Here is a 17,584-nt window from a genome sequence, read left to right as displayed (position 1 = left end):
GGAGACAAGGGACACGGAGGGACTTTTTATACCTGGGAGGGCCCCAAAGGGTCCTGTTCTGTTTCAAGAGGCCTCGGGGCTCAGGGACAGGCCTCTCCAGCAGCAGCGTCTGGAGCTTACTGAAATCACCAAATAAATACTTATAAATACTTTTAGGGTAATACAGGACACAGCTAAATCGGGTTAATTCCGGTGTCGTCGGGGGAGGGGGGGGACAGGGCAGACTAAGGGGATGGAAGAGACTGCACACGGAGCACTGGAAGACTGTTAAAATGCAATGAAACCTAGTGGCAAAGCTGAAATGGCCTCCCAGGCTAGACGGCCGTGTTTCTACATCCTTTTCCTGGAGCAGGCCTGACACCCGGTGCGCAGACCACTAGCGGCTGCGCCCCAGCCTGCTGTCCAGCAGGAAGGCGCAGGCCCCGCCGGCAGGACACTCCGCCTCTCTGCCCGCCTCCCCTAGCCCACCCACCCGCCTGGCGCCGGCTGCGCTTCCTTCCAGCCTCGCTTGCAATTCAGGTGCGCCTGGAATTTACACCCATTCACGCCAGCGGGGGCAGGAACCCCTTCCTGACCCTGAACTTCTGTCCTAACCCTAACTTTCCCTGAGTCCTCACCTTTCCCTCCCACCCGCGGAGACACACCCTTCTCGGAGCACGGGCTCAACACACCTTTCCTGGGAAAACCAAAAATGAAAGCAAATTTCGGGAAATAAAACTTATAAAACATCAACTCCTTGGGAGACCCAAACTTGGTGTTTCGGTTTTCCTGATTAAAGCAATACTTTTCCACCACCTCGATACAGTAATTGGTTTGGCCCCCCCCCTTTTTTTTAAACACCAAATCTGATATTTTTAACCCGAAACTAATGATATAGACATTAGGGCTAATTAGCAACAGTTTTACAAGAATGGCCTTTTCCATTCTCTCTTTGTTTGGCCGCCTCGCAGCCTCTCACCTCCACCCCGGAGTGTTTAAGCATTGTAATGCGAACGGGCCGCCGCCTCCCCGCCCACCGGAGGGTTGTCCCCACAACCCCCGGGCTTGCGACTGAGGAAAGCGAATCTCCCTGAAGGTTATAGTCCAAGCGTTTGTTAGGACAGACCCGTGAGGAGTCCCCTAGTTTCGCCGGACCGCCCGACTTCTGCTTCTAAGAACTTTGGGGGAAAGCATATTTCTCATCTGGGATATTTTTCTTTTAAAATGCTCTTTTTCACGTCAAGAAATTAACATTTTCCTTTGGGTGTTTTGGCAATGACTGTGAATTAAAGCCGGGTTAAATTTTTTTTTTCCTTCTAAATTGTTAGGGGCCACAGACCCGAGGAAGATGGAGCGCTTCTCTTACAGGTATGAACCGATCTTGAGTTGTGAACCTTTTATTACTAGAGTTTGCCAGCTTAGGAAACGTGTTCTGTACCTCTGTGTTGTTCTATTCATCTCATTCAAACCTTAAAGAGCTGCCAACAGTGCTGCAGTTGTTCCAAAAGACCTGGAACTTACAGTTGCATCTACCTGCGTTATTGGCTTTTAACATCTCCAGTCAGGTTACTGGCTCTGCCTATCACATGACTAGTGGTTTCCTCGTCTTTTGTAAGAACAGGTCAATATTACAACGAAATTTAAAATATACTTCTGAGAAGGTTGAAGTTATAGACAGGTTTTCAATATTTGGAAACCGTTAAGAATAATGGGAAATGTTTTTTAAGCTTGAACATCTTTTAAATGGTGTAAATGAAATAGTTTGTGAAATGTGATTTGTCAATGACATTGAATGTCATCCAGCCATTTAAAATTACTATGAAAACTAGGTGCAGGAGAAAAATATGTGACATAGAAGGCAGAATCCTCATATGCATACGAGGATACGTATTGGAAAGAGTTGGAAATTAGTTGGACTTTATTCTCCTCATCTTTCTTTGGGTTGTTATATAAATTAATTATTTAAAAAGAAAGGAGGTGGGGAGGAAAATGGTGCTCTAGGATTTCTCTCCCTAGTGGCCTGTGGTGTTAACTCAAAGGGATTTTATTTGCTTTGTTTTGCTAATGGAGGTCTGATTTCCTCTTCCTAGTGTGATTTTGATCATGGCCTTTTCCAGAGCACTTGAACTGGGATTAGTCGCTGGTAAGAGACTTTGTTCTTTTGATCACTGGCAATTTTCAAGTGGCCTGGAACATAGACTCAAGGAGTTAATTTTGTCATTCAGGATTGGGTGACCTTGAACTTGCCGGTCCATCACAGGGAGAGCTGGCCTTCAGAGATGATGGCCTTTGGTCCCAAGAGGAGCCTGCAATTCGTCACCAGCCTTCCCAGTTTGTAGCATCCATGGGAATCCAAAAGAGTAAGACGTACCCGCCTTAGATGTACAGTGTGATAATCTTTATCATGGTCCTTTATGTGTTTTCTGAGCATCTTTTTGACACTTTCGCCTAAAAGAGAGAGCATCTGATTCTGGAGCTGGGTTTGATTCTGGGGACAATACAGGCACGCACTTCACACTGCCCTCCACCCCACCACAGAACACAGTTTCTCTCGCAGAACACAAGTTTCCCTCACCTGATCCCACTTCACGCTGGGGATTCCAGGTACCACCACTGGCTTGTGCATGAAAAAAGATTTCTCTGCTCAAAAGCACAGGTAGTCAAAGGAACACTAAAAAGCAGAGTCTTATTCAGTGAGATTTACAATGTTTAGACATCTGCAAACACTTTGGGGAGATTAAGTCCTTACCGCCATATTAACCTTTTAAGAGAACTCACTTTTCAGTCCCTCCACCCCTCTCAGCCACCTCTTCTTACATTTCAGGTAAGGAGCTGAACAGAACCTGCTGTTTGAATGGGGGAACCTGCATGCTGGGATCCTTTTGTGCCTGCCCTCCCTCTTTCTATGGACGCAACTGTGAGCATGACTCTCGCAAAGAGTAAGTCCTTAAAAGGGGCTGGGGGTGGAGAGGGGAGGAGAAGTGGGGATTTAAAATCTGCATGTCCATTCATCCTCAGGAACTGTGGGCCTGTGCCCCATGACACCTGGCTGCCCAGGAAGTGTTCCATGTGTAAATGCTGGCATGGCCAGCTTCGCTGCTTTCCTCAGTCATTCCTACCTGGTTGTGGTAAGCAGAGGGTCCCCTCTTTTGCCCTCTCAGGTTAGTTAGTGGCCTGTGGACACTTAGTTAATAGGGTCTTTCCTTTTACCACATGGCTTGCTGGAAACTGTCAGTCAAAGGTCTGCTTGTAAAAGCATCGAGGACTCAGATTGGATGTTCATCCTGGCACCCTTGATATCTACTTCCTCAGTATATGGCTAGTTGTGCCACCTTTCAGGTGGAGAGTTACTTTGAGTCTACCTGACACTTTATAGGATGTGAAACTCTGTAGAGGAAAATAAACAAGAAAAGCCTTGGCCTCTTAAATACCAAGAGATGCTCTCTGGTGTTCTTTCTTTGGGCAGGGAGACCCAGACAGACTCCAGGGGGGCAGCTCAGTTAGTGCTCACCCCAGAGTGGGATTGCAAGTGAAGGCAGCCATTTGCTAATTAATTTGCAAGTGAAAGTCGCTCAGTCGTGTCCGACTCTTTGCAACCCCATGGACTATACAGTCCATGGAATTTTCCAGGCCAGGATACTGGAGTAGGTAGCCTTTCCCTTCTCCAGGGGATCTTCCCAACCCAGGGATCAAACCCAGGTCTTCTGCATTGCGGGCAGATTCTTTACCAGCTGAGCCACAAGGGAAGCCCAGAGTGGGAGTGGGAGAACCCAACTTCAAGTATTATACTTAAATTCCACGGGAGGATCTGAGCCCCCTTCTCCTTTCATAGGAGCTTCTTCATGGATCCTAAAAGGTCCCTGTACAGCACTCCCTGGTGATTGGTCTCAGAACCCTTTCACCTTATTGATTTTTACTGATTTGAGGAAAACAATGACAGGAAGGGCAAGGACATAAAGGAGAACAAGAGGAGAGGGTTTGCTCCCTACCCCAACCTGAGCCAGACTTCAGAGGCCTCTCCTAGTCCTGACCCTGCAGATGTTAGAAATGGAAAATATTCAACAAACTGAAAATGAAAACAAATGCTTCATTGAGCACAAGATGGGACACCGTTGCAGGCAGGGATTGTCTTTTCTATTTGCATTGGGTATCAGACCCAGGTGGGGTTTCCTGGTGGCTCACACAGTAAAGAATCCGCCTGCAATGCTGGAAATCTGGGTCTGATTCCTGGGTTGGGAAGATTTCCTGGAGAAGTCCATGGACAGAGGAGCCTGGCCGGCAACAGTCCATGGGATTGCAAAAAGCTGGACATGACTGAGTGACGAACACACACAAATACACATACACATCAGACCCAGGGTAGGTGATTAGAAGGTGTGGGTGGAATAGTTGGATAGGTAGGGACCATATTTTCTCCCCAGAACTTGGGACCCAAAATGTGCTGTCTCTTTATCATCAGACCCCAACCAAGTTCTGCCACACGCCAGCAATTATAGGCTTCACCGGCAGGCTTAGATTACCAGGTCTGAGAAAGACCAAGTTAACAGTGGGCCTGTGGCATCTTCTGTCAAAATATTTTTTCAGGGGAGTCTGACTGCACATAATTGGTAGGTACTGTTGATCCCATAAACACATTGTACTCAATCTTGGACCCTAACTGCTTTGGGGCTCATGTAGATGAGTCACCTGTGTGGGCAACAGGATAAAGTGCCAGAGGGATCTTCTTTAATGACCAAGTGTCTCTATCTTCCAGACGGCCATGTGACAGATGAGCACCTCACAGCTTCCAGGACTCCAGAATTAACACCGTCTGCGTGTGCTCTTGTGCTACCTGGCATCTGCCTTGCTATACAAAGTTATTATTGACCCACATTTGTTTTCAACATTTGTCATGCAGATTTCATGACCTGTAAAGGCTGTCTCTCTAATGTCCCAACTGAGAGATGATAATTTGTTAGTTGCCTTGAAACAGTGAATAGATTTCCCTGTGGTCCCTAAAAAGATGTCCTTGAAGCACCAATTACTTTCCTCTGCCCTGCCCTCTCCAAAAACTAATTAAAAAAAAAAAAACAGAGTAAGCCATATCTTGTGTCCAACTCCTGTGTTTCTGATACAGGTAAGTGCCAAGGGCTTACAAATAATTTCCTTTAAACAATTGAATTCTATATTTAGATTATTCAAGGTTACTCTCAATGTGGAACTGAGCATAAAGCTTTGAATGGAGTTGATTGACATCAGTTAAGATAGTATATTGGAAAGGAAGGACCTGTAAGAGGAGCAGAAGAGAAGGGAGGGGGCAGATAACCATAGTGAGAGACAGGTTGCTAGAGTAATGGAGGTGTGCGTGTATCCTGGGTGACTAGGTAGAAAAGTGGGAGCAAATGGGAGAGATTTGAGAAAATAAAATTAATGTTTTGGTTGATCCGGTGGCTACGGAGAAGCAAGTTAAAAGGCTAAGTTGAAGGGCAAGTTTCTGTCATCTATAGGAAGCTGTATGAGACAAGGGCACCTGTTTTCTGACGGATTTGTAAAAAGAATAAAGTCTCCTTTAAAAAAACTATCTAAATTCCCCTGATATATAAAGATTGATTAATACATTATGATTTCTCTATACTATGCAATTATTTCAATGGTGATAAAGAAAATGTTCACAGTATGTTTAGTTGTAAGCCAGTGATAAAACCATATATTGTAAAGCCAATTTTAAAAATATGTATCTGATCTGTCCAGTAAAAGTGGGAAGTACGTTGACCAATGTGTGAACTGTGGTTATTTCTAGGTGGTAGCATTTTTCCTCTCACTTCTCTGTTTTCCGCAGTGAGGGTGTATTATTTTTGTTTTCATATGGACCGTGATGACCACAACAGGCTTAAAGCCGAGGGAACTGGAAAGGCCAAGAGCGCAAGGTGGTGCCCAGTTTTGTTTGTGGCTTTGGTGTGTGTGCTCTGCTGTGAGGGACAAGATCTGTTTCCATTATTTACATACTGTTGGATCCATAATTCGTGGTTTTCCAAATGAATGCCCTACAGATGCAAAATTCCAGAAGAGTGGAATTTTCTTTTGTTTTTTGCAATGTCCAGTAAGAGAAGGTGAAATGGGATAAGCAAGGAAGCAGTGAGAGATCCCACCAAGAGAGCTCAGAGCTGGAGAGGGGGCTGCCCAGTGGGGAGGGCTGGTCTGGCCACTTACTGGAATGGGGCCCAGTTTCCTGTCTGATGGTCACTACATCACTGGGTTAGAATTAAGTGAACCAACTAAAACTCTAGCACAAGTTCCTCAACAAATGTCACAGTTCTTCTCTACCTTCCTATTTACCACAAATTGCTTTAAAACAGTTTTAGTCCAGAAATGAAAAAATTAAAAAAGAACCTCAGAGTATTGAAATAAGGCTTTGTCTCATTTCATGAAACTGCTGTGATCCCTAACCATAATGTGAACACGGTTGGGACTGTGTTCTCCAAACTTGGACATTCACATTCCACCTTATTTGGGCCACATCACCTGTGCTTTAAATTGTAATCTATATTCACTCATTATTTCAACCATTTTTAAAGAGTAAAGTTCAGTGACATTAAGTACATTCACACTATTGGGCAACCATCACCACCATCCATTTCCACAATTTTTTCATCTTTTAAAACTGAAACTCAGTAACAACTCATTTTTCCTCCCCACAGCCCCTGGCAGCCACTAGTCTATTTTGTGTCCATGAGTTTATTCTAGACACCTCACATAAGTAGTCATATACATCCTTTTGTGACTGGCATATTTCACTCAGTATACTGTCTTCAAGGTTCACCCATGTGTCAGAACTTCATTTCTTTTAAAAGGCCAAATAAATATTCCATTATATGTATATACCACATTTGGTTATCCATCCATTAATGGCATTTGGTTTCTACCTTTTGGCTATTATGAATAATGTGATGTGAACATTGGTGTATAAGTACATCTTTCAGTCCCTGCTTTCAGTTCTTTGATGTATAGAGTCACAAGTGGAATTGCTGGATCATATCATAATTCTGTTTTAATTTTGTAAAGAACTGCTGTACGTTTCCCACAACAGCTTCACCATTTTACATGCCCATCAGCAAGGCATAAATATTCCAATTTTCCTGCACCCTATTGCTTTCTGGGCACTGCTTTTATTTTTTTCATAATAGCTATTCTAATGGGTATGAAGTAGTATCTTACGTGGTTTTGATTTGCATTTCCCTAGTCATTGGTGATCTTGAGTATCTATCCACTTTTTTTCTAAGTGCTTTTTACTTGTCCAAAACAATAGCATTTGTGAAGCCTGAATAATTTATACCAGTCCCTAAATTTTAAAGAACAAAAATGAATAATAATAATGTTCACCTGTATGCTATCTAAAATCATGAACGAAAAGTATATTCTGAGAAATGGTGTTCAAGGGGATGCAAAAGACTCTAGATTCTACCCTCAAAAGCCTTACAGACTTCTTGAAGTGTCCACATGGGAAACAATAAAGACACACCTGGGTCCACACTAGCTGGAAAGCATTTTGCCCTCTGGCCCTGTTACTCCAAGTGGGTGGACTTGCCCTGGTTCACTCAAAACACTGTTGCTGACCCAGAGGCCTGACATCAGAGAAGGGTTGCATAAGAACTTGCATAAGAACTCAACCTTAACCTTGGAATACGACCACCTTTAAAGTACCATCTTTAGAATATTTAATGACTTGAAATGTGTAAAACACAATGTCAGGTGAGAAAGCAGAGTATAGTGTAGCTTCAACTAGAGTTCATAAAAGGTAAGAAACATGAAAATATTGAAATGGTCATTTCCAAGTAGAGGGATTATGGGTAGATTTTCATCTTGTTTTCTAAGCTAACTACAATTGCACATAACTGATTTTATAACGGGAAGTTAAGATTTTGTAAAGAGTAAAGGCAAGAATTAGTTATAATGTTTATATTTGTGAGGTTACAGATTTGTGAGGTCCATGGAAGTGTTCATGGGAGAGCAAGGCAGTTAGCCAGGGACAACTATGAAATTACAGGGGGAAAAAAATCGACTTCAAGATGAGTGGTTAGATGGAGAAGGGTTGTCTCTATTTCAGTGAAAATTATGATAGATTTATGGGATGATAACGTCAATAAATAAAAGGAAGCTGGAGGAAACTACAGCACAGAGGAAAATGGTTATGTCTAGGATGAGTCCTGGTCAGGTTCCCACGAACCTGAGCTGTGGGTGTTCAGAAGGAGCTTCCTGGGAGGAGCTCCTGAAAACAACACTTTCAGGGAGCTGCCTTCTGGAAGAAGGTAACTGCACGGTTGCTGTGCAGCAGAGATGCTGTGTGTAACAGGCCTCAACGGATGCCGTGGGAGCTCCAGGGCTGGGATGGCCCTTCAGAGCTGTCTCCTGTTGAGGTAAGGGACCAGATCTTTGGACTCCTGAGTCAAAAAGTCACTAGGGAGGTTCCCCAAAAAGCTAAAAATAGAGTTGCCATATGATCCAGCAATCCCACTCCTGGGCCTATATTTGGACAAAATGTGAAAAGATACATGCACCTCTATGTTCATAGCAGCACTATTTACAATAGCCAAGACATGGAAGCAACCAAAATGCCCAACAGCTGAATAGATAAAGAAGATGTGGTACATATCTATATACTCATAAATACAATGGGATGTTAGCCATAAAAATGAAACAATACCATTTGCAGCAATATGGATGGACCCAGAGATGATCATACAAAGTGAAATAATTTGGAAAGAGACAAATACCATATCATATCTCCTATATAGGGAATTTAAAATATAACACAAATGAACTTATCTATAAAACAGGCTCACAGACATACAGAAGACTTGTATGATGCAAGTAGATGCATCTTCATACAGAAGATGCCAAGGGGGATGGGTAGGGGAGAGAAAGATTGAGAGTTGGAACTAGCAGATACAAACTATTATATATAGGATGGATAAACAATGAGGTCCTACTGTGTAGCACAAGGAACTATAGTCAATATCCTGTAATAAACCACAAATGGAAGAGAAAAAAATGCAATATCCACCTTAGCAGAGGTACAGCTGGGCCTGTATAATACAAGCATCTCACAAGGGTAGGGTGATAAATATGATCTGTGCCTCCACCCCTCCTTCCCCTTCTACTTTTCCTGTCTCTCCACCCCTACTCCAACTACTGCGGGGGAAGGACCACTCTGTGAGCTGAATCCCCCCACAGGTCTCTCATAGATCCCATAACACTCCAACACCCTGATTTGTTTTCCTGTCTGTCTCACTGGTCTGTCAGCATCCTCAACCCCTGGGTGCCAAACCTCCAGGGACCCTAGAGCTGCTCTGTAGCTACTGTAGATGGAAGAGGGAGGGAAGGAGGGAGGGAGGGAAGAAGAGGGGGAGGAAGGCAGGAAGGGGACTGGTTCCTTATCATCTCCTTTCTCATTAACAGCTGCATTAAAGACAATTAACACTTCTGGAGACCATCTCCTACATCCCCATTGGGAGGGAAGATGATAAAGACAGGAAGAACAGGCAGCATGCTGTGTGACAAAACTGATCTCAGTATGGTCTGTGGCTCCTTCAGAGAAGAAGGCCCTCCCCAGCTGTGGTCACTTCCAGGAGCCTCTGCAACTCCCAGGAGAATTGGCCCACCTCACCCACTAGGTCAACTCTGATTGGGGGGGGGGGGGGGCGGATAAATGAAGAAAAGAAAGCAGAAGAGGGAGGTCACAATTCTTCTCCTAAGTGATATAGCACTTCTAAGCCACACAATTATTTCTTATGTTGAATGCATGATGTAAATTAACCCATCACAGATTAACCCCAGTTGCACAGGGAGCCCTCATGCAGTAGGAATCAGAAGACAAGTGCGATATTATCTAATTCCAGATCACTCTGGTTTATTTTTATTCAGAAAAAAAAAAAAAAAAAAGCCAAGGACTACAGACTAGATACATCAGCATGTAATCAATGTCAATCAGAAATGTCAGTCAGATTTTCCAGACTAGCCCATCAAAATAAAACCCGTGTGCTATGAGAAGAAAATCAAATTTTGTCTGGAATCATGAAAAGTAAGATGTTCATTTTTCTATGGTACTTGGAGATATTTGGATAAAAGGTGTTTCCCGCTCTGAAGGGTGTCCCAGTTATACAAACACATCCCAGTTACAAACAGAAATGTCAAATGCACCTTCCAACAAAACACAGCCTTGGTTAGATTCTTCGCCTAAGACCCTTCTCTCAAAGCTTTGGCTCTGTCTCCACTCAGAGTTGTTGATGGTCTTGGCTTCATCTCTGACAGCCTAGGCATATAGCCTAACCAAGGGTCAGAGTCACCCCAAGTCCAAGATTCCTTCCTCTCTCTCTGGGCAGGGGAAGGAGAGAAGTCCACAAAGGAAGATAAAACTAATTGCCTTGTAACTCCATGAGCTTCTAAAAGCCCCAAGATAGAAGCACCAGGTAATATAGCAATAGGTGATGTGCACTCCAGCCAGGTGAGAGAGTCAATTTCTAGGCTCTGCCCCCTTCTGATGCCTATGTCAGAAGCTTTCTTTATCTTTTTTATACTTTAATAAAACCTTATTACACAAAAGCTCTGAGCGATCAAGCCTCATCTCTGGCCCCAGATTGATTTCATCCCCTCTGGAGGCCAAGAATCCTGGCATCTTTCGTGGTTCAGCAACAACCTTTCACAGGAAAATATAGGAAGCTCATCGTTTTGTCTGCAAGAGTCACTCTGCACAGCTATCTGGAGCTAGTTCTGAGTTCAGCCTTGCCTCATCTCACTTCTTAGGAGAAGGAATAACAGCTGCCCGGTGCACACTAGTCTGCAGGGCCAGCGACCACATCTAGAGTGTGGAGTTGGGAAGACAGCACCTTCTCCCCGTATGGCCATGTTACTGGTCCCTAGCTTCCTTCCAACTTGAAACTGTTAGGTGGGCAGACCTGACTGATGTTCTTTGAAATGGATGTGGCCCTTCCCCTGGTGTTTATCAATCACTGAGGCATGTGCTCTCACTGGGAAGTGAGTTGTTACAACCGCCCATTGAAAAATGGCCAAAAGGAGGCTCAGAGCCATAGGTATTCAATAATACACATGCTCCTGGAGACCATGAAGTAGATCGGATAATTCTTATTGAAGAGCCACTTTTCCCTTTGACCCTGGAAGAAGCCAAGCAAGCTCTTTCCTGCACACGGGGGAGAAAAGCCTCTTCCTTGGGTGGGGCCTCTGCTGGGAAGAGGTGGAGTGATGAGAAAGAAGGGGCTTTAAAGAGGATGGAGAAGAGCAGGAAACCTCAGACACACCTTTTCAGGCTGCCAAGCGCTGGCTGTCCAAAGCTTGGTCTTTTTCCCAGCACAGTGGATTTGGACTCCAACGGCCTAGGAGCAAGTCTCACCCCCTCCATTGCCAGCAAGTTGTCTCAAGGCCTGAGCCTCCATGTGCTGTGGGCAGAATGAGGGCCCGGGCAGGCTGCTCATCGTCGTCCCCACGGGCACCAGTGCCAGCATGTGAGTGGTGCTCAAGAAAGGTTTTGGAAGGGAGGCGGGGAGGTCCCACCACCACGCTTCCCAGGAATCAGCTCTCTTCCTGTAAGTCTCTTCCAAACAGTTTTCCCTCTGGCTGCCTCACTGCAGCGTGTGCTAAACACCCCTGGCCAAACATAAACAGAGCTGAGCACTTGGCCTGGTTCTAAAACAATGGCTTTAGAAAGTTGGTAGATGAGGTTCCCATTTTAATGGGATCATTAAGAGGAGTGTATCCCTTTCTTCTTTCTTTCCCTTTATTTATTCTTCTGCAAAAGGCAAAACATTTCAGAGTTCAACCCCCACACAGCAGTACTGAGTAACTTGAGTTCACACTTCAGGGCATTTCCTTCAGCTCCCAGCACCCTTCTGCTCCACTCCTGGGCAAGACACCTGGCATGACCAGAGGTGGCCAGACTCCCCTAAGCCTTTTTGTGCACAGCCTCCACCTTGGGAGACATTTGGACTAAAATCCAATAGATGATTTCCCTGAATATATCAGGAGTAGAGCATTTTTTTGTTGCTCTTGCCTGAAAACAATGTTTACACTTGCCCGAGGTGGCAGCCCCAGCAGGTAGAGGGGTCCATCCTTCCCCAAGGTGAGGGCAAAGACCAGGCCCATCTCCTGGCTCCCAGGCTGGAGGTGAAGGAACAGCAGCTGCCTGGGACTCAGCTCTCTGCCCTAGCTGGCCTCTTCATCATCTTCTCTTTTTTTCCATAGGGTTTTTTGGTTTTGGCTGAGCTGGGTCTTCATTGCTCCAGGCAGACTTCTCTCTAGTTATGGCAAGCAGGGGCTATTCTCTAGTTGTGGTACCGAGGCTTCTCATTGCAGTGGCTTCTTTTGTTGGAACCTGAAGAAGGGAGTGGCTACCCATCCCAGTATTCTTGCTTGGAGAATCCCATGGACAGAAGAGCCTGGCAGGCTACAGTCCAGGGGGTCACAAAGAGTCAGATATGACTAAGTACGCATACCCCACACTGTAGTGTAATTGAATAAATAGTACTCATTGTATTAATTGGGGCAATTCATTTAACCCTTTTGGTTCTTAATGTTTTCATAACAGTTTCCAATACTCATCCATCTATCGTGGACTTGCTTCGCCAGGAACTTTGCTAGAAAATGTGTACATGCTTGTGATCCCATTTGATGCTTTCAACAATAGTGTTGAGTAACTATCACTACCTCCATTTCACAGCGAAAGAAACTGAGACTCAGAGAGGGTGACTAACCTGCCCAAGGCCAAACAGCTGGTAGGTGAAGACAGATTCCAACGCTGACTCCATATTCCAGGTCCTTAAGCCCCATCCTCCATCCCTAGCCCCATCTCATTCCCCAAATAGGGGTTTGAATCAAATTAAATCTACTGTTACTGATTTTCTTGAGCTAACAAACATTTAGTATGGGAAAAAATGCTTGCTGTATGCAAATTGTGAAAGGAGTATGACAAGGCTGAATATTGTCACCCTGCTTATTTAACTTATCTGCAGAGTACATCATGCAAAATGTCAGGCTGGATGAATCACAACCCCACAGACTGCCAGGAGAAATATCAACAACCTCAGGTATGTAGATGATACTACTCTAATGGCAGAAAGTGAAGAGGAACTAAAGAGCCTCTTGAAGAGGGTGAAAGAGGAAAGTGAAAGAGCTGGCTTAAAACTCAACATTCAAAAAACGAAGAGTCATGGCATCCAGTCCCATCACTTCACAGCAATAGAAGGGGAAAAGTGGAAGGAGGGACAGATTTTATTGTCTTGGGCTCTAAAATCACTGCAGATGGTGACTGCAGCCATGAAATTAAAAGACGCTTGCTCCTTGGAAGGAAAACTATGACAAACCTAGATAGTGTATTAAAAAGCAGAGACATCAGTTTGTTAACAAAGGTTCATATAGTCAAAGCTATGATTTTTCCAGTGGTCATGTATGGATGTGAGCGTTGGGCCAAAAAGAAGGCTGAGTGACCAAGAATTGATGCTTTCAAACTGTGGTGCTGACGAAGACTCTTGAGAGGCCCTTAGACAGCAAAGAGATCAAGCCAGTCAATCCTAAAGGAAATCAGTCCTGAATATTCACTGGGAAAGACTGATGCTGAAGCTGAAGCTCCAACACTTTGGCCCCCTGATACAAAGAGCCAACTCTTTGGGAAAGACCGCGATGCTGGGAAAGATTGAAGGCAGCAGAGGATAAGATGGTTAGATAGCATCACTGATGCAATGGACATGAATTTGAACAAACTCTGGGAGATAGTTAAGGACAGGGAAGCCTGATGTGCCACATTCCATGGGGTTGCAAAGAGTCAGACACAGCTTAGCAACTGAACAACAGCAACAAAGCATTGTCCTAGATGCCTGGGGCAAACACACCAGGACGCACAGGACATAACCCCACAGGCCATGGTGCCCATAGCTTGGGGTATAGAGAGACAACTACACAGAGGGGAAAAGTACAGAGCAGGTGGTGCTAAATATGGAGCAAATGGAAATACTCAGGTTCAGTGTTCAAATCTGAAACAACAGTATTATCACTCTGTGGGGAATAGATCCCCACTTTATGCACCAAGTCACGTCTCGTCACTGGAGTGAGCAGACCATCGTCAGGAAATCCTGGAGAGCACAGGGTCCTGACTGTGGGTGGAGGGAGGCCCTTGGGTCCAGCTGCTGGTATCGCCGCTGCGCAGAGGCGGCCCTGGCTGGGAGCTGGCTCACAGACCACCAGCTGCACTCCTGACAGAGGGCATCAGCATACCATCCTCTGCACACCTGTTTTCACCCACTCACATCCGGCGGGGAGTGGTGGAGGAGCTCCATCACAGGGGCACCGACCCAATCCCCCTTCATGCGGCCAGCCTCGGGGCTGGCCAGAGAGCGGCTGCTGTGAGGGCCGCCCCGCCTTCCCAAGCTGTACCCTTGAAACGTAAGGACGTGCTTGGCCAGACACGCCTGGACTCAGCAGCCTCATTTTTGGTGGCTGGAAAGAGTTCATAAAGTCCTTGCCCAGAATAATTTTCCCCACGGCACTGCTGGAAAATCTGCCTCCATTCTCATTTTTCTGTACAGAATGGCAGGGAAGACTGTGAAAATGCTGGTAGAATCCAGGCAGCTTACTCACTGGCACCCACTCCCCGCCAAGCAAGCACAGCTTATCTGAAGGTAATGGAATATGGATCAGACTCATAAAGGAGTAGAAAAGGTCAGGCCAAGAGAGACGCAGTCCCAGGCCCTGTCAACTTCACAACTCTTATCTTTGGCAAAGCACCATTCTAAATGAGGTTCTTAAGGATAAGCCACCAGGGCATAGATAAACGCATCACAAAATGGCCCTGTGGTCCTGACCACATGAAGGCATGTGAAGCGTCAGAGGGAAGCTTCTGTCAGAGTTCGCCGTAGCTGTCTCTTGGAGAAATTACAGTTCCTGGCTCTCTATCAGCTGGGGTCTGCAGTGGGCAAGGGTCTTGGGAAATGGGGCTTGTGGGTCAGTGATTCTGTCAAGTCCTGTCCTTACTCTGCCTGGTGCTCAGGGGCTGGCTCACCAACACAATCTTTCTTCATCAACCTCCACCCCATCTCCAGAGGATCAGCTTCATTCCCAGGCTCATCTTAACGCTTTTTGTCATCTTTACCTTACTTCTTACCACTTTTCCTAACCCTTGTTGATAACTCATTAGACAATGTGATTGAAAGCACTTTGTAAATTAAAAAATGTCCTACAAAATCAATATTAAATGTTCAGCTGTGCAGGATCACAGTCATATCTCAGGGCTCCCAGCCTCTTCATTAGGTCAGGCAGAGCCTGAAAGCGAATTAGCCCTGGAAAAAGAATTGCTGAGAGAAGAGGAAGGGAGATGAAAGATGGTAAGCTACTTCCTATTTAACCACCCCACGGGTCCCAGTGAAGGAGCGCAGGTTTAAGGCTAAAGTCATCCAGGGATGACAAAGTCAGGGACACAGTGCTGCTGTGGACTGCCAACACAGCTTCCAGACTTCTCTTGGGTTTGGCCCAGCCATCCAAAGACCTCTTGCTTGTGGTGACTATATTTCACGTTTCATGTATGTTTAGTCTCTAAGTCATGTCTGACTCTTTGCAACCCCATGGACTGCAGCCCGCCAGGCTCCTCTGTCCATGGAATTTTCCAGGCAAGAATACTGGAGTGCGTTGCCATTTTCTTCCCCAGGAGGATCTTCCCAACCCAGGGATTGAACCTACATCTCCTGCATTGGCAGGCAGATTCGTTACTGCTGAGCAACCGCAGAAAAAAGACAGATAATAATCTTTAAGTAGAGGCATCCTCAAGTGCGGATCAGGTTACACAATGTTAATCATGTTGTTACATGGATATTTACCATTGATATCCTATGTGCCTAATATACAGGCCAATTTCAACCAGGTACAAACATACCAGCTTCAACAGCACTTGCAGACTTTGAGATCAGACTGACATAGGCTTGAGCCTCAGCTCTGCCATTTCCAGCTGTGAGATCATAGGCTTGTTGTTCAGTCTTTCCCAGACTCAGTTTTCATGTCTATAAAATAGGGACAAGAACCTCATGTGAGGACAATCAGTAAAGAACTACAATACAGCATCAAATGCTTCACAATAGAACATACATAAATATTAGTTTCATCTTTCTCTGTCCCACTCATAGAAAATTAGCCTCCTCTCAGTTCAGTTCAGTCACTCAGTCACATCCGACTCTTTGCGACTCATGCTGCATGTACTGCAGCAGGCCAGGCCTCCCTGTCCATCACCAACTCCCAGAACTTACTCAAACGCATGTCCATTGAGTCGGTGATGCCGTCCAACCATCTCATCCTCTGTTGCCCCATTCCCATCCTGCTTTCAATCTTTCTCAGCACCAGGGTCTTTTCCAATGAGTCAGTTCTTCGCATCAGGTGGCCAAAGTATTGGAGCTTCAACTTCCGTATCAGTCCTTCCAATGAATATTCAGAGTTGATTTCCTTTAGGATTGACTGGTTTGATCTCCTTGACATCCAAGGGACTCTCAAGAGTCTTCTCCAACACCACAGTTCAAAAGCATCAATTCTTCAGCACTCAGCTTTCTTCATGGTCCAACTCTCACATCCACACATGACAACTGGAAAAACCATAGCTTTGACTAGACAGACCTTTGCAACAAAGTAATGTCTTTGTCGGCAAAGTAAAATCTCCTCTACTTAAATTTAAATATTTTATCATCTTACTAATTTTACATTCTTTGCAAGTATGAAACAATGGGATAACTAATATGTCGTGCGTAAAGCAGTGTGAATTTTTTAGGGAATGAAACTCACTTCATGGAGTATTAGAAAGAGGGACAACCATTTTCTTAACAGGAAAGTTCAGTGCTACCAGCCCTAGGAAGGCCTTTCCTGCTCCAGTGAGCTTATCCCAGAAAAGCAGCTGAATTAAGGGCCAGAAATATCATGCAACCCATATAAATACTTGCAGTGTTGCAAAACCCAGGTTAGTAAGAGGCTGTGTTGGCCTCCCCCGATTTCTGCCTTACTGACCTTGAACTTGCCTGAAAAAGGCCTAACATTGTTGAGGGGCAGTATTTGCATCTTGGTGCTGAATGAAAGTACTTTCCTCTAACGAGGGGCTTCTCAGAGCCCTATTGCAAAGGTCGGGGATGGCCTTTCCTGGGGACTCTTCCACTTCCTTGGTCTGGCCTGCAAGTATATTTCCTGCCAGCCCTCTTCTAACCAAAGATTCATAACTTTTTTGCTTCCACGAAGCCCCCAAGCTTAGTAAAGCAGCCCTGTTCCTTATAAAAAGGATCTCACTAAGTCCCATTTGTGAGCCTGCTGGCTAGACCAGGTCCCCACTGGCCTAGAGCTGAATGACTCTTAAAGATTAGGATACCTGGTATACAGGCTGGTCTTACTAATCGGTTTCCCTTGGCCCATTTGGAGGAGGGTTTTTAAACCTGGGTAGTTATCTTCTGTCGGAGAGTCCTATTTTCACGCTTTTATTTTGCTCTCTCTCTGCCCATCCCCACCACCATATCTGATAACTCAGCTCTCAGAGCTAAGAGTATATGCCATGTTGAGCACAACATCACCAAGTCCAGCTGGGCTCTGGCAACCCCTGGAATTC

At 45.1% G+C, this 17,584-nt stretch overlaps 2 protein-coding genes across 21 annotated transcripts in view; one reads left to right on the top strand and one right to left on the bottom strand.

Annotated features, from left to right (window-relative positions):
- ALS2CL (ALS2 C-terminal like) overlaps nucleotides 1–17,584 on the bottom strand; it is an 87,519-nt gene that overhangs the window by 8,677 nt on the left and 61,258 nt on the right. For 18 of the 20 annotated variants that reach the window (XM_055558533.1, XM_055558534.1, XM_055558541.1 and 15 more), the window contains 2 exons: nucleotides 16,254–16,583; nucleotides 15,887–16,010 (listed from right to left, as the gene is read on the bottom strand). The exons of the other annotated variants lie outside the window; for them this stretch is intronic. The gene's annotated coding sequence lies outside the window, so the exon portion shown is untranslated. The remainder of the gene's footprint in view (nucleotides 1–15,886; nucleotides 16,011–16,253; nucleotides 16,584–17,584) is intronic. 20 annotated transcript variants of the gene reach the window in all.
- On the top strand, nucleotides 1,071–5,729 carry CRIPTO (cripto, EGF-CFC family member). Its single transcript, XM_055558550.1, has 6 exons — nucleotides 1,071–1,347; nucleotides 2,070–2,122; nucleotides 2,205–2,339; nucleotides 2,804–2,918; nucleotides 2,998–3,107; nucleotides 4,733–5,729. Exons 1-6 carry the CDS (start codon nucleotides 1,328–1,330, stop codon nucleotides 4,843–4,845), a joined length of 546 nt encoding a protein of 181 aa, XP_055414525.1. The 5' UTR covers nucleotides 1,071–1,327; the 3' UTR covers nucleotides 4,846–5,729.

Source organism: Bubalus kerabau, chromosome 20, assembly GCF_029407905.1.
Source record: "Bubalus kerabau isolate K-KA32 ecotype Philippines breed swamp buffalo chromosome 20, PCC_UOA_SB_1v2, whole genome shotgun sequence".
In the NCBI taxonomy this organism is placed as follows: domain Eukaryota; kingdom Metazoa; phylum Chordata; class Mammalia; order Artiodactyla; family Bovidae; genus Bubalus; species Bubalus kerabau.
Note: the sequence above shows the minus strand (reverse complement) of the source record. Positions and strands in the feature narration are given on the sequence as shown.